Here is a 23,212-nt window from a genome sequence, read left to right on the forward strand (position 1 = left end):
TGCTCAAGTGTGAGAACTGGTGTTCAGTCCTCAGCATCTGTGTAAAATCCGGTAGACATAGTGGGCTGCCCTGGGGAGGCAGACAGGACCCCCACACCAGCTGCCTAGAGACTAGCTGAGTCAGTGAGTTCAGGCGAGAGACTGCCTCAATGCATAAGGTAGAGAGCGATTGAAAGTAACATCTGGTGTCAGCCTCTGCCCCCCACATACACATGCATGCGCAGACATGTGCATAGCACACCCACATACACAAAAACACAAAAGACTTCTATGTGGTCTATTTTTCAATAACTCAGACAAAAATAATCTGTTAAAAACAGAAGCGAGACCATGTACCTCTGTTTAAAACCTTCTTTGTTCTGGGAGTAAACTGAAAAGTTTACACAGCTTAAAAGAAGGTACACTCTGTGATAGATAGGGAACTTAGATCTGTTTAATGATGAGCTACCAGTTCCTTCAGCAGTGCCTGCCCTGGAGGAGATGGTCTTCAATAGACTGTGTTAAGAGAACATTGCTGGTCTGTCCACACAGCAGCCCTGCCTCTTTAGCACTTGTCAGAAAGAGACCTGACATTGATTCCAGGCCTCTGTATCTGGCATAAACACACACAAAGATAAGATGCTAAGATGAGCAAAAGGCAAGGCCAAGTATTCCCCTTCAGCACAGTAGCACATTTATCAAGCGCCTTTCTGGAGAAGAGGTGGGGAATCTCCTATTGCTCATGAACGGGAGCATCAGGAGGAATCAAGGGTAAGTTGCTGGATCTCGGTTTACCTGAGCAGCATCAGCTGGTGCACTCTCCTCGTTTCCTTTGGCAGCTCTGTTATAAACACAGAGAAAGCTGTTTCACTCAGTGGGAAGACTGGCAGTATTTAATGCAGTAATAAAGATTTTCATTTCCAGGTCTTCATAAATTCTGTCCTTTAGTTTATCTAAAATGATGTCATATTTAATAAATATGATATCATTACAGTGATGTGCATGGTGGCACAAAACTAACCCAAGATTTAGAGGGCTAAGGTAGGGTAACAGATGTTCAAGGTCATCATTGCCTGAACAGTAATTTCAAGGCCAGCTAGGAGTGGTAATATGGCTCAGTGGGTTAAGGAGCTTGTTAAGACTGTGGTAGTCTGGAAGAGATGCTTCCTCTGTTCTTACCAAGTGTTATTTTAAATCTCCCAGTCTGTACTTGCTATTTTTATCATCAGAATAAGTAAAAATAAATTTGCATTATTTATTTCCATACAATGATTCTTTTAAAGTTGTAACTTATTTTTATTTTGGAATGTTAGCACTGGAAACTCTTACTATTTATCATAAAAGTAATATATTCATTAAAAAAATAATGAAAAAAAAGAAAAGTTTAAACCTAAAATGCCAATCTACTCTGTTATTATCTTACAAATATTCTTCCTATTGGCTACTTTTCTGTTGCTTTTCTGCTGACTAAGGCAGCTCACAGAAGGGAACGCTTATGTGGGTTTAGGATTCCAGAGGGGTAAGAGTCCACAATGGTGGTAGTGGGGGCAGCGGACATGGCAGCTACAGCAGAAGCAGAGGGTTAAGTCTTGAACCACAAGTAGGAAGCAGAAAGTGAGCTGGGGATGGTGTGTGTTGTTTTACTCTCAAAGCCTGCTTCTGGGGACATACTTCCTTCAACAAGGCTAGACCTTCTAAGCCTTCCAAACAGCACCACCAGGTAGGGACCAAGTATTTAAATCCCAGGTCTATGGAGGACATCTTACTTAAACCATCATATTCTTCAACTGCTTTTTTAAATGGAGAAACACTGAACACAGCATATCAAAAATTTTAGTACATAAGCTCTTCAACCTCCTTTAAGATCTTTTTTGGGGGAAGAGGAGAGAAAGCCATTTGCTATGAAAGCATGAAGACTTGAGTTCAAGGCAACCGGTATTTACAGATGGGTTTTGTTAAGGTAGGTCCTTAAGGGTCAAGTAATGTATCCAAATACCTCTGCTTGTGAGGAACCTGCAGGTGCTCAAAATATAACTGGCCCAGGGCGTTGATGCTGATCACAGCCTCATGCTCAGACACCAAGTCTATCTTGAATGGGTTTGCTGAGATACAACACTTCAGATCTCCTTTTCCATCTGTCAGTATCAGGCTGCCTGTATCTCCTGAGCAAGAGACCAGCCTGGAAAATGAAACAGGAAGAGAAAAAGAAAATGCAACAGGTTGACATGATTCTATGTGATTTGTAACTCAGGCTGCCTGTATCTCCTGAGCAAGAGACCAGCCTGGAAAATGAAACAGGAAGAGAAAAAGAAAATGCAACAGGTTGACATGATTCTATGTGATTTGTAACTCAGAGTGTTGATTAGGAAATCAATCTTCCTCTGACAGAACAGGGAGCTCTCATGGACAGTGAAGAGAAGAGCTTGAAGATAACTCTACCGGACACTTCATAATTACAGGTCACAAAGTCACTCCACCCTTTTAGGACTAATTCTGTAATGTAAAGTGCAAATAATAAAATTAAAAACTAAGAGGGTTATGGGGAAAATAAAGTGAAATCATGCACGAGAAGCAACTGGTATAGGTTGGACACACAAATGTTCATTATCATCATCATCATTTTTGTCTAGTACACTTGGCCACCCAGAATCTAACTACTGTTATTTTTAAATTACATATTAAAAACTTATTTTGTGTGCCATGTGTGTGTGTGTGTGGGGGGGTTGTATGTGCCATAGACTTAGAGGCAGCACCTGTTTCTGCTAAGCCAGCTCACTGGTACTGTGAAAACCTTACACTTCTTTAGGCAATTCTTGTCCTCATGAGCCTGGCTTTATCAGCTCTCTGGGCTAGCTGGGCTCTGACAAATGGTTTGGAGGCAGTGAAGGCTGGTAAAGATGAGGAACACGGAAACCCCTTTGCAAAGTCTGTCTCAGCTGAGGTCCATTTGGTGTTGAGGCGAGACAGGGCAAACTTTGTCAGGAGTAGGAAGGTGACAGAGAGACGGATCAGGGGCAGTTGTGGAGGACTCACATTTGGCAGATCACCACTGCCTGTAACTCTACCTCCAGGGGATATGACACCATTTCCTGACCTCTTCAGGCAATCGCACATGCTTAATGTGAGTGTGCATAGGAAACATTGACAAGAAGGAGCAGGAAGGTGGGCTTCTGCTAGAAGTGAAGGCTCAATGGGTTGGGAAGCATGGGCATTTAGAACTGCCCAACTCTTCTCAGATGCAGGCATTTATTACTTTTTGCAGTTAATGCCCTAAATCTGAGGAGACTGTGAACTTAGTTTATGACCTAATTCAGCAACGTGTGATATCAACCTCTGAGTCTGTATTTGCAGCTATCAGGACTCTGTAGCTGTGTAAGATGGGGGACAGTCATTGAAACTGGTTAGTTTCCTAACAATGCTGTGAGTTCAGAATTTAAATCCCTGAGACTGTTGTTTTATGTCATTAAACACTTCAGAGAGGCGGCCAGGCCACCTCAGAGTTTTGAATTCTGAGTGACAGTCACAAATGTCCCACCACTTGGATAGGAACTTAAGCAAGAGCACGGAGTGCTGTGGTTTATTCCTAGTTGTGTCAGTTTGCTGGGTTATCGTAACAAATTACTACAGGCCAGGTTGTTTATAAAGCGGTTTATTTTCTCACACTTCTGGAAATCTAAGACCAAGGTGTTAAAAGATTGGTTTCTCTCTCTCTCTCTTATTTTTTGCCTTTTTAAGGTTGGTTGTAAGGCCTGTTTCCATGGCCTGCAGGCGGCTGCCGGCTGCCTTGTCACTAAGTGTCCCTGTGTATGTGTCACCATGGCTTTCTCGTCTTATAGGGGTAATAGTCGTGACTTATTAAGGCCCACTATCAAGCCCTCATTTTAACTTTATCACTTTAATATATCTCTGTCTCTAAATATGGTGTTCTGAGGTACGGGGGATGAGGGCTTCAGCCTACAAATTTCGGGAACAGGGAGACCCAATTCTGCTCCTAATGCTGGCATTCTATCCTTTAATGGCAGCCAGGTTTTCACTGCCTTCCCTGTCAACTAGGTTAGCTCGTTAATCTTAAAACCACAGTCAGTGGCTTGTACCTATTTCTGATATCAACTACTTTCTCAAAGAGGGCTTGGCTTTTGATAACAGAAACAGCTCTGGCTATTTCAAGTAGAAAACAAATAACGTACCAAAGAGAACTGGTTGTCTATAGCATCATAAGGAGGATTTAGGTATGAGGCTCCAGGAAGTCGAGAAATCAGAAGTCACTGTGGCTATTGTCTGGTTTAAGGATCATGCCATCTTAGCGGTAATACGAAGATCGGGGCACTGTGGCCACAACTAATGGCCTTTGACCCAGTCTACAGCTGCCATATCTATATAGATAAGCACAGTACTGAACATTACACATGAATCAGTATACATGATGTGCAGAAACTGAATCGCATCAGAAACTCTAGCTACAAAGGGGTCTTGGAAAGAGAAAAAGGCTGCTTTCAGCATTCAGTTATTTTGGTAGTGAAGGTTCCTTAGAAAGTAGTTGGAACCGAAGCAGAATAACAGCAATATTTACCACACAGTATTTATATAATCTTTACTATCTATTGATCATATGTCTTCATGGAAAAACAACCTACATAAAACTATGGTATAGATATGGAGAAAAATTAAAGCATCTGCCTTAACCTTATATTTCAGGGACAAAACAACAGGAATCACAAGACAAAGCAGCTGACGTTTTACAGAAATGTCTGGGGAGAACTGATGGAAATTCTACAAGTACTTGAAAATGCTTTAGTCCTCAGAGACTGTTTTCACCTAAATACTGATCATTAATTTATTACTGGCTCTAAGTAAAATTAAGTGTTGGGCTTCTGAGAATATCCTTAATTAAAAGGGAGTCTGTCTAACTGTATAAATTACTGTGAGAGTTAGCTAGCGTATTAAGTCTCTTGAGCCACGGTGCTAATCCAAGTGAGAAAATTAAATAGCTTTTCTTAGACTTGGTTCCAAACTCTGACTAATAAACTACTTTTCTTGTGAGAAAAAGAGCAGGCCCAAAGTTCTGTCTCTTCTCATTTGGAGGTACAAAACAAGTTTTGGTATGGGAGACAAAGAAAACAGAAGAGGTAATATAGAACATTTATAAGGTTATCCCAAAATGATTGAATACTAACCCCGTAACTGATTATAACTTCAAACCTTCGAACAGACAAAATAGGGGGTGCACAGGGAATCTAGTCAGGGTGTGCTGAAAGAATGTGCTGAGGTTGTGCGTGACACACCCTGTCTGAGGCTTACCTTACAGTCCTCAGCTTGCTGCTGACGACATCGGGAACTTCATACCTTGGTTTCAGTGGGGTTTCTTCATTGATCTTAAGTCTGAAAATGTTTTTCTCTATACCGTAAACTTCAGCTCTGAGAGGAATCTGGGATTAGAGATGCGAGGTTAGCTTCATCAGGTTATCTCAGCGACAATCTGTTCTAACAGTCACATTACAAAAATTAGGAAAGCGTTCGTTTAAATTATTATGGGCCAAGCAAATTGGAGAATGCTGGCAATAAAATGAACATGTCCCAAATCTATGGCTGCACTTGCTTGGGTATAGCTGTAGGATAAGAAATATTTTCTGTTTGTCTGTGGTTAGGTAAGCAAATGATTATCCAAATCAGGATCTTTATAGTGAAAGGGGTCTTCTACTAATAATTAAACTAGATAATTAATAAACTGCAACCAGATTTGAAAAAAAATTGATACATCTGCCTAGGTTCAGATGTGCTAAGAATTTGGGTGTTAAATTCAGTGTAACCAAGTTCCAGCTGAGTAAAAGATGAAAGAAACAAGCCCAGGAAAAGAATTGACAAAAATGATGATCTTTGCAGTTCTTCAGAGTGGATGAAATGAGGCTTATTGAACTAAAATCAACAGACTTCTTATGGACAGGAATAATAATAGGCTTCTAGAGAACTTTCTTAAGGGGCTGGGAAATTTAGGTAAAAATTTCCTAAAAGAGGGATGGAAACTATAGAACTATAAAGATAGTAAAGCTGAGAAAATAAAACTCACAACATTGGCAGAAACCCCATGAGAAGGGAAATAGCTGGATTTGGGTCACAAAATGACGCCCCTAGATCAGAGGAGGACTAAGACAATTTTTTAAACAGCACAACATATGACACTGGTCCTACTGCAAGTCTGTCATGAAGCATGCTGCTGAGCTTTGGTTACACATGGTTTACCTATGTGGTTGCTGTGTTGCTATGGCTCTGGCTCAACGGGAAAGTCCATGAGAAGCAGAGTAAATGACTGGGTGTGGACGTGGTGAAAGCAGGAGACAGGCAGCACTGAAAACATCAAGCAGCATTCCACAAGCCGTGTGATGGGAACCTTGCTTCCGGGACTGCAGGAGAGCAGTCAGGGCACAGTATCGGTAACACTGCCCTGAAGAGCGGGCGACCAGCTAGTGCTGTGGCTTGTAGGGGCATTCAGAAGGTCGCTCTGACACAGGCTTGTGATAGCGCTTACTACAATTACTGCTTACATGCTTACTTTTTCACATTTTTGAGTTGTCTTGAGAATGCCACCAGAATACCGACATTTGAAAATGCCCAGATAGAGAGCTGAGACTCTGTTAGATTATCTATTCTCTACCAAGCTGTAGAGTTGTTTTTTGATCCCGGGCTTCTCTTTGTAGCCTTGGCTGTCCTAAACTCAATTTGTAGACCAGGCTGGCGCTCGAATTCAGTGACCTGTGATCTGCCCTCCTCTGTGCTTCAAGTAAAGGTTGTGTGCTGCACCCGGCTCCCCTCTCGTTTCTTTTTAATTCAATTAACATTTGCTTTATATTTAATATTGCGATCACTGAACACTTAGAGGAGATGGTACCAATATAAAATTTACATAAAGCTGAGATAAATGTATGAATACAGAGCTAGAGGCAAAATGGGAAGCGAATACTAATGTGTCTAAGGTGAAGGCTCTGGGCAGTCTCGCTGGGGAGAAGCGACTTAAACGGGGCCTTCAGGAATTGGTGGGAGAATAAGTTAAGTGTTTATTGCTATGATAAGCGCTATAACTAAAAGCAACTTGGGAAGAAAACAGTTTATTTCACGTTGTATCTTACAGTCTACCATGAAGGAGGTCAGAGTAGGAATGCAAGGCAGGAGCTGATGCAGACGCAATGGAGAGTACCGCTTACTGGCGCTTGCTTTTCATGGCTTGCTCAGCTGTCTTTTTTTATACAGTTCAAGACCACCTGCCCAGGGATGGCACCACCCACAGATAGCTGTGTTTTCCTACATCAATCATTAATTCAGAAAGTGCCTCACAACTCAGGCTAATCTGATGGAGGAATTCTTTCATCTGAAGCTCGCTGTCTTTCCAAATTATCCTGGGATCAGATTCTTTGTAATGTTTTCTGCCTATGAGTTAAATATGGTCAAATAATGTCAAGAATATAAACAGAACAAAACAAAACAGAAAAACGTAAACAATGGAATTTTATTATAAGCATCCTTTAGGTTTTTTTTTTTCCCGTTTTTCTTTAAATAAGGTAAGTGAACTTTTGGGGGCCCCAATTTCAAGCCTTTGGTTGACAACTATTTAATCTTTCTCTTGTGCCCCACTGCCCATAAGCATAAGCTGCACTTTTCTTCCTTTGGCAGCTGTCACCATGGCACACCAGCTGCTTTGAACAATTCACGAGAGGCTTCATGAAAACTATACCCCAGCTTCAGAGAACACTGCAACCAAGATGCTGCTGAACCCACACTTCTGCTTCAAGAGGCGTTGCTCCAGTGTGGAGACCTTCATTTGAGCTCTGGCAAGCCTCAATGGTCTACAGCTTCCCTGGAGGGCTGCTCTAGATCTTGTAACAGCAGTCCTCAATTAGGGCAGGGGGAGGAAGAACACCTCCCCTAGTAACTCAGCAAAGTATGTTGGTATAATGTTCTTGTGGAATGTACCCTTGCTCATTCAAGTGCTGATTTCTCTACCCCACTATCTGGTTTCAATCCGGACATTGCATTGTGATACTTATTCAAACATCATCTGTCTCAAGTTTGTGTAAACATGCCACCATTTGTTTTCTGTATTGTCAATAAAACAACCAGCCCCAATGCTGAGCAATGGAGAGAATAGGGTGGGACATCCTGGTCTGGAGGGGAGAGGAAGGGAAGGAAGTGAGTAGGAGGCAGAAGCAGAGGTGGGCAGACCAAGATTTGGAGCCATCAGGAGGGTCTTGGAACCAGGAGGAAAGATGAATTGGACCTAAGATATGACTAAGAGCAAATATAGTGGGTAAAATCTGAATGGTAGGAAACTCTGCAGGCTTGGAGGTTTAGGATGGAGTAACTATTGTCCAGCATTGTGCTCTAGGTTAAACAAATCCTAGTCTCTATGTGGTAATTTGGATATACAGCTGGATTAGGAATAACCACTGCCTAACTAAAAGAGAAATCAATAATAAATATTAATACCTACCTACAACAAAAGTACTTTTCATTGGTAGGAATGTAAACTGTGCTATGATGGACAGTGGAATTACAACCCGAGTCAAAACATGCCACACTCCTTTCTAGATATAAATTAAACTGTTTTCAGCTTGTTTGCATATTATATTGTATTATTTATTTATTTTTTAGATGGTTTCAAACTTGCTGTGTAGCTAACAATTAACTTCAATTTCTGATTCTTGTTCCTCTACCTTCTAAGTGCCAGGATTACAGGAGTGTGCTATTCTTTTTACAATTAGTCTGAAAGACTTCTTTCAGACCCACCCCCACTCTTATGTTGCAACTTTAGGCTCTAGTAATGCAGTTTCTGGAATATTTTGTTTATCTAGTGGCCTTTCTCAGAGGTAGAGCAAGCTTAGCTGGTTGCACAAATAGCTCAATGCATATTTGTAATCCTGGTACTTAAGGCACAGGAGGACCATACATTTTAGGCCTCCTAGGGTTACACAGTAAGAGTGAAGCCAAACTAGTTTCTACAAACACTATCGAAAAGTTGAAAATCAGTGGTAGTCTATACCTGTAATCCCAGAATTTGGGACATAGGGGCAGGAGGATCAGGAAATTCAGTCATCCTTAATTACCTAATCAGTTCAAGGGCAGCCTGTAATTCAGGGACCCTTTTTCACAAGCAACCAAACTAAAAGAAACCTAGAGCTTTAAGCTCCACTATCAGCAGTGACAACAGAGAAGTGCCTGAAAAGTTCCAACAGGAGCCTTTAAGAGTCCTGATACTCAAAGTTCAGAGCTGCAACACTAGGAGGTTATGAAGCTCTAAAAAACTAGAAAGAGGCATGACACCCAAGGCATGACGCTGGAGGTGTAATGCCCAGAGTGGACTGAGAACCGCTGAGAAATAAGGGCTCCATGGCTGAAGCTCTGAACTGTAACACCAGAAGGCAGGACAAGAGTCCAAAAACAGAAGAATCTACAAGAGGTGGAACTAAGTAAATGAGAGGCTGTGGAGACTCAAAGAGTAGAGGACCAAGGTCGACAGAAACATTGGAGAGAGCAGCGAAGAGTTAAGAGTCAATGGTCCTGACGCTCAACTCCGGAGGTGTAACTAGTTGGTGTCAGTACTCTAAACCCACAGTGATAGGTCTCTGCTTTGTATACCAGGAGTAGTAATCCTCAGCTTTGAAGGCTTGTGACCATAGCTTTAGTTCTCAAAGCTGAGAGCCATAAGCCACTGAACTTGGAAACCCAACTCACAAATCTCTGCCACTCAAGGCTATCAAGGCTAAGGCAGCTGGGGTTCTGAGCAAACAGCTCTGTCTGAGCAGCTGTTTGTGATAATGGCAAGCATGGATTTTCTATGGAGAACAATGGTGACCTTGTGCTAGCTTTTAGCCCGTTTCCCCAAGGGCAATTAGCTTGTCCAGGTATGGCTCCTTTTGGCCAGTTCCCAATTAACTGCTTCTTGGCCACTCAGGATAAACAGTATTTGCTAAAGTGTTGCTGTGCCCCATCTGCTGAGGAGGTGGCTAGTTGGCCAAGCCTCATTCTAATCCCGCTTAGATGAAGAGGCAAGGAGTAACTTCATACAGATGCATAGAGATATACTTGGATCCTCAAAGAAGCTGCTAGAAGCATCTCTGGTGAGACCATGCTAACAGGCTGCAAAAGAAAGTAAAAATGCTTACGAATGTTTATCCAAACCAGAAGAAAACACCAAAATTAGCAACGTAAAGTACATTAAAGATAAATGTCTAGTCCTGTCAGCCATGTTAATGCTACAGAAGACAACATACATTTCCATGTATTGATGCCAAAAGACCAGGCCTCTGCTTCTCAACCCGCATTACATTTTCATTCAAGGCAGAAAGTTGATAACATTTGGAGGGAAAAATAAAACCTGAACAGTACTTAAAAGTGAGTATCTTTCTAATCATGTTCTTTCTAGATTTTTTCTTCTAACAGTTTCTTTATTGAACATTTACTTGTATGTTTACAAACACATACTTAAAAAAAAAAAGCTTCCATGTGATATTAGGCTTTTAGGAGCTTATAAGGGGAGACCTCAAGATAGAATTATTGCCTTTATAAGAAAAGTCCAGAATTTGCTTTGTCTGTGTCTTTCAATCAGGTGTGTATACAAGGTGGCCATTGCCAGGAAGAGGACTGTTTCCTGACAGAAGACCTTGGAAATGAATCAACAGATGAATCTGTTGTTTCAGTCACTTGGTCTATGGTATTTTGTTATGCAGCCAAAGCAAAGAAAGGAAATACTGATAAAGCTTCATTTTGTTTCCTAATTGCTTATTAGGAGTGGAGCTGGGGAAAGGAATTGGATTTCAAGCATGACAAATAGTCTAACTCTGAAGTTAATCATTTCAGGCTTTAAAAGCGTGGGGGCAGGCACCAGGAGTGCCGGGTTTGTTAGAATCTGCCTCTTCGGTGCTATTTGAGAACTGCAGCTGTGAGCTAAATATGATCCTTAGATTTGAGACTGTCTCTCTGAACCTGAAAGAAAAAAGCTATCGTTGTTAGGTATGTACATGCAGCCTGTTTAAAATCTCTGGACCACACTGGTACCTGATGTGCACTCTCATTTGTCTCAGCCTAGAAATAACCTTTGACCCTGTTCCTATGCAATGAGATGGCTATAAAGAACAGTCAACTTTCAGATTACTGTCATCATCTTCATTGTCCATTAAACCAGCAGAGGGCAAGGAATCCTAATTCCCTATCAGTTATCTCAACTCTACATATCAGCAGAACATTAAAATGAAGCAAGGTAGAATTTCAAGGTGACTTTTTAAAATCCACATTGGCTTGAGATTAAATAGATTCCTTACATAGCTTTGCTATTTCCGGCACCCAAGTTTGGAGCATGTTTTAAACGTTAACAAAAATCTCAATCTTAGGGGGTTTTTTGCTAACATTTCAGATAATTTGTTCTTTCTGGGACTTCCTGGTTCCCTTGAGATCCATCCTTTAGTGTCTTCTGCACTGTAAGGTCTTCTTTTTGGAGGACATCCAGATCTGTTGGGCTCTGTTTGTCACCTGACTTGAATTGCACTGTCGTTTAATGTTTAGAATCCAAAGAGAAAAAATGATCTATTGTAATATAAGAAAGCACTCGTAGGAGTCTGCACTAACGGCATTGGTGTCAAGTGGTGTTAAGGATTTAATTTTGGCTTGTTACTGGCATTTGAAATAATTCTGCCCCACATTCTTTGTCTTGATGTCTTTATGACAGTAGATTGTTTAAGAGATTCTATGCGCTAAGCCTCCCCATGGAAGGATAAAGATTTTATTTCCAGATCATGGCCACTACAAATTGCTACTGTCAGACACAATGAAGAGAAGATGAGAAAATGATCAGAGCAAACAAGACAAGTTTCTGACATTTGGTAGTAAGCCCAAAGATTCCTGGAAAGCCTTTTGTGGGCTCCCTAAATCTTGGGAGTCAAGTTTGCTGACCACTGTTTTCTAAGTTAAGGCCTTACAGAGCCTTTCTCCAACGTGGGTCAGTTTCTATTGTTTCCTGATGACTTTCCTCATTAAAGCCTTACAAAACAGGAGCTGCAGCAGTCACAGGGAGATTTCACACAACTTTCACCTGAAAGTCCATGTTTGAGAACTGGAAATGGTGAGACAGTTGGTGGGGTCACTCTGTAGCTGTTAGTGGACTCAGACCACAGTCTTAATGAATGGTGTTGATGTTTCAAGAATTACCAGTTAGTTCATATTGGTTTGAGAGGTTTTCTAAGCTTAGGATGCTTTTACAAGGCAGAGAAATACTGAAAGTAAGGCAAAGAGTGAAGCATCAGGTGACTTTTGTGGTGTGCTTTCTGGTCCAGCTCAGAACACTTCTTCGAAAACTGACCCATCTGAAGTAGTGTGACCAAGTGAAAGGTGAGAAAAAGTTCTTAAGATATCCTGATGTAATTCTTCTCATTTGTAGTGGTGATTAGCTATGGTAATCTGCTAGTGAAATAACTCATGGTCAGAATACTCATGTCTTGGGTTTTCCTGTACATAATACTCTTATCTGTTCCCTACTCTAAATTTAGAAGTTTGGAGATTTGCTGAATATGCCCCTTGTTCAGGCTTCATGAGAAACTGTATTATTAAAGTACTGTAAAGTATATGGATCGTTGATAGGATCTGTCAAAGACGGAAAAATACAGCTATGTGACAATGGGAAAGGTGTCTTTCTAGATTTCATTTCCTTACTTGATAATTGGAGGCAATACAGTATAGATGCATTATGTAAATGAGTTAAAAGGAAATAACATGTAAAACATCTAGTGTTATGTAAAATATTATTTAGTATTAGACTATATAATGTTTATTATTATTAGCCCTATAATTATTGCAGTGGTATTATTTGACCTGCTATCACAAATAATAAGACACAGACACCTATTAGATTTTATAATTGCCTTATTACCTTGGGCCAGGCAGATACGCTATCTCAATAACCTCACCATCCATCTCCCAGCCCCCATCCATTGCCATCTGCCTTAATCATTCCTATCTGGGTGACCTTCCACCCATAATCCCAAGATACTTGCTTATATTCTTCATCTGGTACTTTTCATGTCATTATTGGAGTTCTTTCTCCTGGCCCACATAGTTTCTTCTCCCTGATAATTTATGGTGTCCTCTTCCCTCCTCTCTTCTCATTCATCTCTCTCTCGTGATTCTCCTGTCTTCAAAAGCTTGGGAACCCTAACCACACCTATCCCATTCTGCCCTGCCCAAGTATAGGCCTTTAATCGCCCAATAAGGTATAATGTCTTAGGCAGGTTTACAAAAAAAGGACAAGTGTATCTGGGCAGTAACTAGATCTTGAGGGCCAGTAATTAGCATCAAAATAAAGCATCAGAACAAGCCCCAACAATCTCGAAAAACATGTGGCACACAGGCGAACTCTCTGTCACTATTCACAATGCTCTGAAGGTAGGATCAACTGAGCACAGTGGCAGAAGCTTGTAATCCCACCACTTGGGGGACAAAGGGAGGAGGATCAGGAGTTCAAAAGAAGCCTCAGTTAAATAGCAAGTTGGAGGCCAGCTGGACCACATGCAAACCCATCTCAATAATTAATTAATTAATGTAGGAACAGTTCATATATATATATGTATATATACATATATATGAACTGTTTTATGTATATATACAAACATATTTCTTCTCTAACAAAGTTCTACTGAGGCATAGATGGTTTAAATTAGCTATCATAAAATGTATTTAATTCAATCCCAATAAACACAAAAGCAAATTATTCTTCCATCTCACCTTAGTTGCTTCACTGATGATTTGGAACCTGGTGCTGTCCTGTTCCGTTGTGGCTGAGCCTAATAAAGCCCGGTAGGTGGTATTCTTGGAGAGATGCTGCTTTTGCCGCCTATAGATATATATATTGTACTGTTTAGTTTTGTCAACTTGACACAAAGTAGAGTCATTTGGAAAGAGGGAACCTTAAGTGAGAATATGCCTCCATCAGACTGGCCTGTAGGTCTGTGGGGGCCTTTTCTTGATTCAGTTATTGATATGGGAGGGTCCAGCCCGCTGCGGGGTGATGCTGCAGGTGGAGTAAGGCAGCTGAGCAAGCCAGTAAGAAGCACCCCTTCATGGCCTCTGCCTCAGGGCCTGCCTCCAGATTCCTGCATTGAGTTACTGCCCTGACTTCTCTCACTGATAGACTGTGATCCGGAGTTTATAAGATGAAATAAACTCTTTCCTCCCCAGATTGCTTTTGGTCAGTCTTTATGGCAGCAACAGAAAGCAAACTAATACAAGTATACAGATGTGTAAGAACTGCTTGTGACTATCTGCACCTAATAGGCTGTATCACCCTGTGAATGTCAGTAAATCGCTATCACAGTAAGTACTGGCAACAGATAGTATTGGCGTTTTTATAAAGTACCAAGAATACATTACTGGAGTTCTAATAAAATTATTGCTAAAATAATACTAATTTCAACATAATACTGTTTAAGAATGGCATCTTGTCTCCTTTACTGAGAAAGTGGGGCCATTTTCTTTCTTTTGTGTATGTGTGTGTGCATGTACAGATACATGTGACTCTGTAGGAACATGCACATGTAAGTGGAGGTCAGGAAAAAACCTCAGGCATCATTCCTTAGGGGATGCCCATCTTCTTATTTTTCAGCCAGTGTCCTTACTAGCTTGGGGCTGGCCAGCAAGGCCTAGAGATTTGCTTGTCTCTGTCTCCGATTGCAAGTACCTATGACTGGCAGTTTTACAATAGGTTCTAGGGATTAAACTCATGTCTTTTTGCAAGTACTTTACCAAATAAGCTGTTTCCCAGCTCAAATTTGAAAAATAACTTTTATGAACTTAAATTTCCTCCTCCTTTTCAGAAAATGGACTTTTAGTAGTAATTCAATAATCTAGTGAAAATTCAGTGTGGGCTACTGATTTAATAAGGCGGACAGTCATTCAATGTATACCTCCCTCTAAGGTAACTGTTTTGAGTTAAAATGTCATCCTTTCTTCATCTAGAATAGACAGTGACTGAAATAGAAACTTAAAAATATATAAAACAATTTTTGCTGGTGGCATAGCACCTTTAACCCTAGCACTCAGAAGACAAAAGCAGGTAGGTTGTTGTTAGTTCAAGGCCCATCAGAGCTATATAGTAAGACACTGTCTCAAATACTAACCAAAACAAAAGAAAAAGCAAAAACAAACAAACAAAAAAAAAAACAAACCTCAAATCAATCAAACAAAAATTAATTTTGATGATTTTTTTATGATTTTAGTTTCAGAATCACATAAAAGTAGATATAAGTCAGGCTCTTGGACCAACTAAGACATGGATCTCACCAAAGCAATTTAAAAAGTGATGTTTAAAGGCACTGTTTTCTAGGCTCAAATAACCTCACAGAATGTTAAAGTAAGTATAAAAGATCCCTACAGAGGGAAATCTATCCGTAGTTAACACATTTCTAGCTTATTTACTCTCTGAGCCAGTAACTCAATTCCTAGAATTTTTCTCAGTGCTAAGGATCAGGACAGACCCTTGCATGTGATAAGAAAGTGCTATACTGCTGAGCCAATCCCCAGCTCCATTCCTAGAAATCTATCTCCTGAGATTATAGGAAATGACATACACAGCTCTTTATATGGTGGTGCTCTCATAGCAAAAGACCAAAAAGAAACAATAGCCCAAGGTTCTAGCAAGTAGAGCTAGAACAAAATAAATTACAGTGAATCTACCCAGTGGAATACTGTAAGCACAAAAACAGAAGGAAATCCCCATGTCATGAAGGGGTAGCTTTCCAGACTAAAATATAAAGCAGGGGAAGGGGAGACACAGAACATCATATATAGAAACTTATGTGTAGGTATAAGGAAAAAGGTGATATAGATTTTGTAACATGTAGTTACAAAAATACTGGAAGAATAAATAAGAAATCAATAAATATGCTTACTTGAAGGGACAAGATGAGAACTGGGATGGAAAGGGGTAAGATGAATACTTTTAATATGTATCTTTTTATATGATTTCCAAACCAAGTAAGTGCAATATCTTTGAAAAAAGACACATTTAAAATTTTATGTAAAAGTTTTTTGGCTTTTAAAATAAAACAAAATTTAAATAATTTCATAATAAGTATATAAAGGATTCATTAGACTTCCTAAAGACCATATTCTTAGCTCCTCAGTTCTCAAAAGTTTAGTGGAATTAATTTGGGAATTCTGTCAGGAATGTTTTCTGGGTGGTTTATTTACTTACCTGTAGAAAGCAATCTTGCTACAGTCTCTGAAAATGGTTTTATCCACAGCTTCATCTTCAACGCTAAATAAGACATTTTAAAAAATGTATTTTACATAAGATCTGTGAGGTCAATTTTTGTTACCTTCCCTAATTATCGTATAGAGGTGTAAAATAAACTTTTGGAATTTATTCTGCATTGCAGAACTGTTTCACTGCTGTAACATAAGACTTCACGGAGGTGACAACATGTATGCTGCAGAACAGTAGCCTTTTGCAAAACTATCAATATGAACAACAGAAATATTTTCACGGGCTTGGTCTGAAAGTCATGGAAAAGGAGCACTGCCAAGTATGAAGGAGGGGGTTTTAAAAGTAATAGCCACAACACCAAGATCTGAAATCTAAAGCTTAAACCAAACAACCAACACTCACGTATTTAAACAGCAAAATATTTTCGGAATATATACTTCCTGGGAGTTTAGACCTGAAGAAGACACAGAGTACCTAAATGTTCTGTTAAAGTGTAGCATGCAGCCACAAGAAAAGGCTCCAGATCCTCTAAAAAAGGTGTGTCAGGTTCTAGAGTCAGAGTAGGAACAAATAAAAAAAGAAAGAAACTGCCAAGATTCCAACAATTTAGAGATTAATACTTTTAAGACCAAGTTTCCAGAAGAATTGCATCTGGAATGATGCAATTCTTTTATTGCATCATGAAATAAAAGAAAAAGATATACAAAACTATTTAAATTTATATGTATTTCAATTAGCCTAGTTAAAACAGCTATTAGCTACAGTGGGCTTGGGGAGCACTGGCTTTGGTGAAGAGGTGTGGCTTTCTGCACCTGCAGTTAGCATGTCCACAATTTTGAAGGAACTAAACAGGTCTGGACAGACAGAAACACTCACTCAGCCATGCCAAGAAACTTTGATAGTGAAAACAAAAAACAAAACAAAACAACAACAAAAACAAAAAAACCCCCTTCTTTAAACTCAGTTTCTGGCACTGTTTATTTTAATCAAGTGTGCAAACATTAGGAGACCTTGCCGTCTTCCGTTTCCAGTTTTGAAGAATGAGCCCTGGAATGGCATAGGAGACGGAACCACTTAAATGTGGGACGCAGCACGCTTAAAATCTGTCTTGGAAGTCTGGAAGACACCTTTCCATTGTTAAAGTTGTCTAAACCTCCTGGGACTTTATGAGAGGTTAAGCTATTAACATTACCCAACTCCCCGCAGAACAGAGAAAGAATGATGAAGCAAATGCCAGCCATCCAAGGAAGTGTGATTAAAACTTAAGTGAAGCCATTAAAGCTAGAAGGTTGTTTTTGGAGTCAGTTCCTGTGGGAGCAAGTGCCCTTTACCTGATTTTCTCTTTCTCAGCTGCTTCCATGGCTTCCCTGTCAACTCTGCCTGGCAGGTAACCCTCAGGCCGCAGCCTCAGGAGATATTTAAAAATAGGTAACAAGCAGACTTGCTCAATTATGACCCATAAGAGTCCCCTCCAGATGTTTACGGGGCGGGGGCCAATCGACTTTTTCCCCGGCGCAAACCAGCGTGTTTACAGGGATACACTTGGCAAATATTCTTGGTCGTGAGTGACTGATTAACCTTGCTTTTATTGGCGGAGGAGGCACGCACGCAAAGTGCTCGGAGGTTAAAGTCTAGAGCGTGAGAAACAGGAAGCCCCAGGACGGGTCGGTCCCTGCGGCTGTCACTCTGCTAGACCGAATGCGGACCCGATCTCTCCCCACTCTGAGCTCTGAGTGGGAAGCGCCGCCTGGATAACTGCCGCAACGCCGATGTCGCCGGTCAAACTGTGTTGCGGCTGACGCACGGCCTCTCAGCGCGGGAAGGGACTTCCGAGCCCGAGAACCGCTTCCACTCCGGCGCTGCCCAATTCCAGGATCTGCTTCCACGGCGCCGCAGCCGGGGAGCTCACTTCGGGGTGTCAGTCATGCCTTCAGCGCGCGCGCTTCTGCGGACTTCTGACCCGAGCCTGACCTCGGAGAGGATGAGGGCGGGGAAAAAGCGGGAAGCAAAGACCTAACCGCGGCCCGGGGTAGCTCACCTCCGGGCGACGCTCGGAGGGAGCCAGGACCACGCCTGCGCAGTAGGCGCCAAGTTGCTGAAGCGCGCTGACGGTCCGAGAGAACCGCGGTTTCAAGGACCCGGATCATCCCGCCCACAGAGCAGAGCCGGAAGAGGGTAGGACGAGCCGGAAGAAGGCGGGACCAGCCAGCCGGAAGGAGGCTCAATGCTTTGGGTAGACGCTCCACGGCTGTGAAGATGGCGGTGGCTGCGTGGCTTCAGGCGTCTCCAGTCATTTTCCTCCTTTTGGTGGCGCAGCCGTTCCCACGGTCGTCTTTCGGTGCGGGGCCGGCGTCCGTGTATGCCGCAGACAGATCCAAGTGGCACGTCCCGATGCCGTCGGTGAGTGTCGGCGTCGCCGCCGAGCCTGGAGGGGTGAAGAGGTGGGGCTACGGTGGCCCAAGGGGTCCAGGATGGTTTCGGGAAAGCCGGGTTCCCAGAGCGGGTGGGATACCCGGGGGGTCACTGTAGCTGGCGGGAGCTGGGAGCTGCGCTGTTCGCCGCAGGCCGGGAGGCGTGTCAGGGCCGAGGGTGTGCGTGTTCTGGCCGGGAAAGTAACAGAACTTTCAGCGCGGAACTTGAGAGGAACTTGATGCCCAGGTAGATAGGAGTTTCTCTCTCAGCTAGAATGTCAGGTAACCCAGGGTTGGATGAAAGGGACATGTAAACAGGGGTCTGTATTTTTAACTCCAGTGTTTAGTTTTTATTTTATTTTTATTTATTTTTTGACATGAGGTGGTTTTAACATGTTTTTGTGATTAGGGGACTTTTTGGGATTAAAAAAAAAGAAAAGAAAAAAAAAAAAGGATTTTAACATGAGAATAGCCCAAACGGAACAATTCTAAAATGTAATATGGTAAGGATAGTTTTTCGTTTGGATAGTTAACTGATAGTTCGACATATTCCCCCTCCCAGTTTTAAAACCTCGCTTGAACCACGAAAACCAGAGTTTGACGAGAACTGCTTTAAATGCCATTAGCCGGTTTTTGTTGAACTTTTTTTTCTTTTTTTTTTTAATCCTGCTCACTGCACATTTATATGGCAAATATTACAGCTTTTATTAATTTGGGGTCTTGAATTGTTTTCTGTTATTGAAATGATTAATAGTTAAAGTCCTTTTGAGTTTAAAAGTCAAACTGCTGAAAGGTTATTTGAAAGTAATGATTGGTTGTTCTGAGGGGTGATTAGTGAGTAAAGAAAAGGAACTGTACATCTCATGACGATTTTAAGTTAAACTGAAATTTGTAGCAGCCTCCTTTGTATAGTTCCTGCTTTATGGCCTGTGGGGAGGAAATCATGACCACACTGAGGGGCAAGGGCCAATAGTTAGGATGGGACTGACTTTCACTAAAAGAAAAGGTGTTGCTGTCCTTATGATTAAGAAAATTGATTTGAATATTTCATAAATTTAGGTATTCATCGTCTGCCCTGAAAATGAAAATTCCGCCATGCTGATTATCTTTCCTTTATCTTTGCAGGGAAAAAATTATTTTGGTTTTGGAAAGATTCTTTTCAGAAATACTACCATCTTACTGAAATGTGAGTTTTTAAATTTTATTATTTGAACCTCTTAAACTTAGAAACTTATTTTCTGCCTTAGCCTGCAGTGTGTGTGTGTGTGCATGTGTGTGTACATCCATGTATGCATATGTGGGTATATGTATGTAGAGGCCAAAGGTAAATTACTTGTGTCTTCCTCAGTTGCTGTCTACCTGTTTTTTTGTTTTTGTTTTTGTTTTTTGAGACAAGGTCTCTCCCTGAACTTGGAGCTTGCTGATTGACTAGACTGGCTGACTAGGGATCTGCCTGTCTGTTTCTCCCCAGCCCTGGAATTACAGGCATGGATTGTATTTTTACTTGAGTGTTGGAGATCTGAACTCAGTTCTTGATGCTTGTGTGGTAAGCAAGCATTTTACCAATAAAGCCATCTCCCTAGCCCCTTAATGTATTTTTCAAGTCCAGAATTGTAATAGCCTGGTACTGTGTAGATACAAACTTTGAGTATATATAAAGTCCTATCAGTCACTAATATTCAGAGTACTTGTATGAATTTTTATTCTCTTCTGTTTTTCAGTTTACTTTTTTATGAATAGATCCACTATTCTGTAGCTTATATTATATATTTTATATGTTACATACTCAGGGTAGTCTCTTGAGTTCATGTTGACTGCAGTACTATACAGTGTACATATACTTTTATGTACAATATTATGTATTTATTTAATCATATTTCATTTGAATTATATTCAGGCTTGTTGGTTGGGTGCTTGCATCACTATTCAGTGTGTTCTGAGTCAAGGGTATCTCTGATTTTACCCTTGTGTGCTTGTTAGCTACTTACTGGAAATGTGGCCTAAGCCTGTCAGACCATTGACTCAGATACTCAGTGGACCTTTTGTTTACCAAGGGAGTGTTTAACACTTTAGGGAACATTGAGTTCAGGGATATTACCCGGAAATAGGGATTATATAGAAGAAAACCAGTTTGCCAAGTGAGACAGCCACAGGATCTGGAGGTAAACTGTCCAGTGTGTACTAAAACCTCCTTTTAGTCCTGAGACTTTTTTATTTTAGGAGTAGGTGATCATGGGCAGTTCTGGTCTCAAGATGGGGATAGCACTACAGATCAGCACTGTCACGTGGCCTTTCTTTTTTTAAGATTTATTTATTATGTATACAATGTTCTGTCTGCATGTACACCTGCATTCCAGAAGAGGGCACTGGATCTCTTGATAGGTGGTTGTGAGCCACTATGTGGTTGCTGGGAATTGAACTCAGGACCTTTGGAAGAGCAACCAGTGCTCTTTACAGCTGAGCCATCTCTCCAGCCCCATCATGTAGCCTTTTTTGTTTGTGTTTTGAAACAAACACTGGTAGCCCATGACTAGTGTTAGGCTCAGTTTCTCAAGTGCTAGGGTCATAGGCATGAGCTACCGTATCTCGCTTCATGTGTGTTTTGAGCTTGCTTTCTCCCTGAAAATGCAATAAAGGCATAGTTGGCTGATTTTATTCTTTTGTTTATAAAATAACAACTGTGTGCTGAGTACTCTTAGAGACCAGAGAAGTGGTAGAAAAATTCTCTTCTCTTTGAGCTTATACTAGTGGGAGTGAAAGGAGCAGAATTTCCATGAGGAATATACTTGGGATGGTTAGTTTTAATTGTCAGTGTAGCACAACTCAGAATAGCTTGGGAAGAGATCTCAGTTGAGGGGTTGGGTAGATGAGGTTGGTCAGTGGGCATCTCTGTGGGGGATTGTCTTGATTATGTTAATCAGTGTGGGAGGTTCAAACCCAGATGTAGGCAGGACCACTCCCTAGGTTTGGGTCCTGGGTTGTGTAGGAGAAATCTGAAGTTGGAAAGATGAATGCGTGCATTACTTCCTCCTTGTTTCGAGTGTGGACGTGGTGTGATTAGCTGCCTCAAGTTTGTGCTGCCGAAATGTCACTCCAACCATGGAGTGAACCTGGGATTTTGTACTGAAATAACTGCTTTCTCCCCAAAGTGGTTTTTTTGTCCACATGTTTTATCCAGCCACAGAAATACAAGTTGGAAATATCATCTAATGACCTAAATTTGATTTGAACCAGTTTACTCTTTTGTGTTGTGAGGTTGGTTTACCAGCTGTTTACTCAACTGTGAGGGGTGGAAGGGTGTACCTGTTTACCACAGCTTGATTTGTGCTCTAGTCCTATTATGCACAGTCTTTTTCTACTTTGTTTTTGACCTGATGGTATTTCACCAAGTTCAACGGTCAGCATATTTAAATTAAAATGTCTGCATTTTGTTGTGTTTTGGGAAATCTGTTATGTTTTTTTTTTTTTTTGGAAATCCTTAAATTGTTCTTCTTTGTTATTCCTGTAGTTTCTCATATTTACCAACTATTCTTGATTTTATACTTTTGTGATTATGGTGTCTGGCTTCCGTAACACAGGTGCCACCATGGTTTTTGTCTCTCAAGGCTTGTCTTGGAAGTTCTAGCCAGGGTCCTACTTGCCCTTTAATGCTTACTTTTATGTTTGCAACAAAGTTTCCAACAAATCATTTTTTTGGGACCTAAAAAAAAAAACCTCATAGCCATCCATTCATTTGTTCATTCATTGATTCATTCATTCACTTACTTTCTGTACGTTTGTGAATGCAGGCATTCCATGGTGTATGTGTGGAAATCAGAGGCAACTTGTCAGAGTCGGTTGTCTCCTTCCAACATGTGGGTCCTGGGGCTAGAACTCAACTCTTTAGACTTATTCCCTGACCTACCTAGCTGATCCTGTTTTCTGACTTTAAACTAATATAACCTGTCGTTTGTTTTCTTCCCTTTTAGTGCCCATAATATCTCCTTTATATCTTTTCCACAAATTCACAGCTTATCAGATTTTTGCATATTCTTACAGCTCTGCAAAAATGCGTTAGACATTTAAAACTTAGTTTAGGGGCTGGAGAGATGGCACTTACTGCTCTTCTAGGGGACGCAGATTTGATTCCAGCACCCACAAATCAGTTCACAATCATTTGTTATTGCAGTTCCAGGGATCTGATGCCCTTTCTGGCCTTCTTAGGCATCAGGCTCATAAGTGGTACACAGACAAAACAGGAAAAACAACCGTGCACATAAAATAATTTTAAAAAATTAAGGGTTAGTTGAGAAAACAATTTAAAACAAAAACTTGGCATCTTATGGTTTTGTTGCTTATTAATTAATTTTTATTTTTTGAGAGGGTCTCATAATGTAGCCCTGGCTGTCCTGGACCAGGTGGGCCTGGAACTCACAGAGATCTGCCTCCCTCTGTTTCTGAGTGCTGGGATTCAAGATGTGGGTTATGACATCCTGGTTGCATCTTTTGTTATGAACTAAAGTAGATTCCTGGGGCTGGAGAAATGGGTCAGTGGCTAACACTTGTTCTCACAGGAGAACAAGTTCAAGTCCCAATACCCCACGTG

General features: G+C 41.1%; 2 protein-coding genes across 8 annotated transcripts in view; one reads left to right on the forward strand and one right to left on the reverse strand.

Moving 5' to 3' along the window:
* The window catches only part of Ganc (glucosidase alpha, neutral C), a 54,161-nt gene extending 36,301 nt beyond the window's left edge, over nucleotides 1-17,860 (reverse strand). For 3 of the 4 annotated variants that reach the window (XM_021639398.2, XM_060372160.1, XM_060372161.1), the window contains exons 1-6: nucleotides 17,548-17,860; nucleotides 16,205-16,267; nucleotides 13,738-13,846; nucleotides 5,278-5,405; nucleotides 1,976-2,158; nucleotides 775-820 (exon numbers count right to left, since the gene is read on the reverse strand). In XM_021639398.2, coding sequence (XP_021495073.1) covers nucleotides 775-820; nucleotides 1,976-2,158; nucleotides 5,278-5,405; nucleotides 13,738-13,846; nucleotides 16,205-16,267; nucleotides 17,548-17,576 — 558 coding nt within the window. In that variant the 5' untranslated portion in view covers nucleotides 17,577-17,860. Of the gene's footprint in view, nucleotides 1-774; nucleotides 821-1,975; nucleotides 2,159-5,277; nucleotides 5,406-6,940; nucleotides 10,105-13,737; nucleotides 13,847-16,204; nucleotides 16,268-17,547 lie in introns of those variants that run through there. The other variant, XM_060372162.1, reaches the window with a different exon arrangement.
* A 612-nt stretch (nucleotides 17,861-18,472) lies between these two features.
* Tmem87a (transmembrane protein 87A) overlaps nucleotides 18,473-23,212 on the forward strand; it is a 47,251-nt gene continuing 42,511 nt past the window's right edge. For all 4 annotated transcript variants that reach the window (XM_021639395.2, XM_021639394.2, XM_021639396.2 and 1 more), the window contains exons 1-2: nucleotides 18,473-18,616; nucleotides 19,753-19,813. In XM_021639395.2, the coding sequence (XP_021495070.1) occupies nucleotides 18,473-18,616; nucleotides 19,753-19,813 (205 nt within the window). The remainder of the gene's footprint in view (nucleotides 18,617-19,752; nucleotides 19,814-23,212) is intronic.

The sequence above is a fragment of the Meriones unguiculatus genome, chromosome 18 (assembly GCF_030254825.1).
Source record: "Meriones unguiculatus strain TT.TT164.6M chromosome 18, Bangor_MerUng_6.1, whole genome shotgun sequence".
NCBI lineage: Eukaryota > Metazoa > Chordata > Mammalia > Rodentia > Muridae > Meriones > Meriones unguiculatus.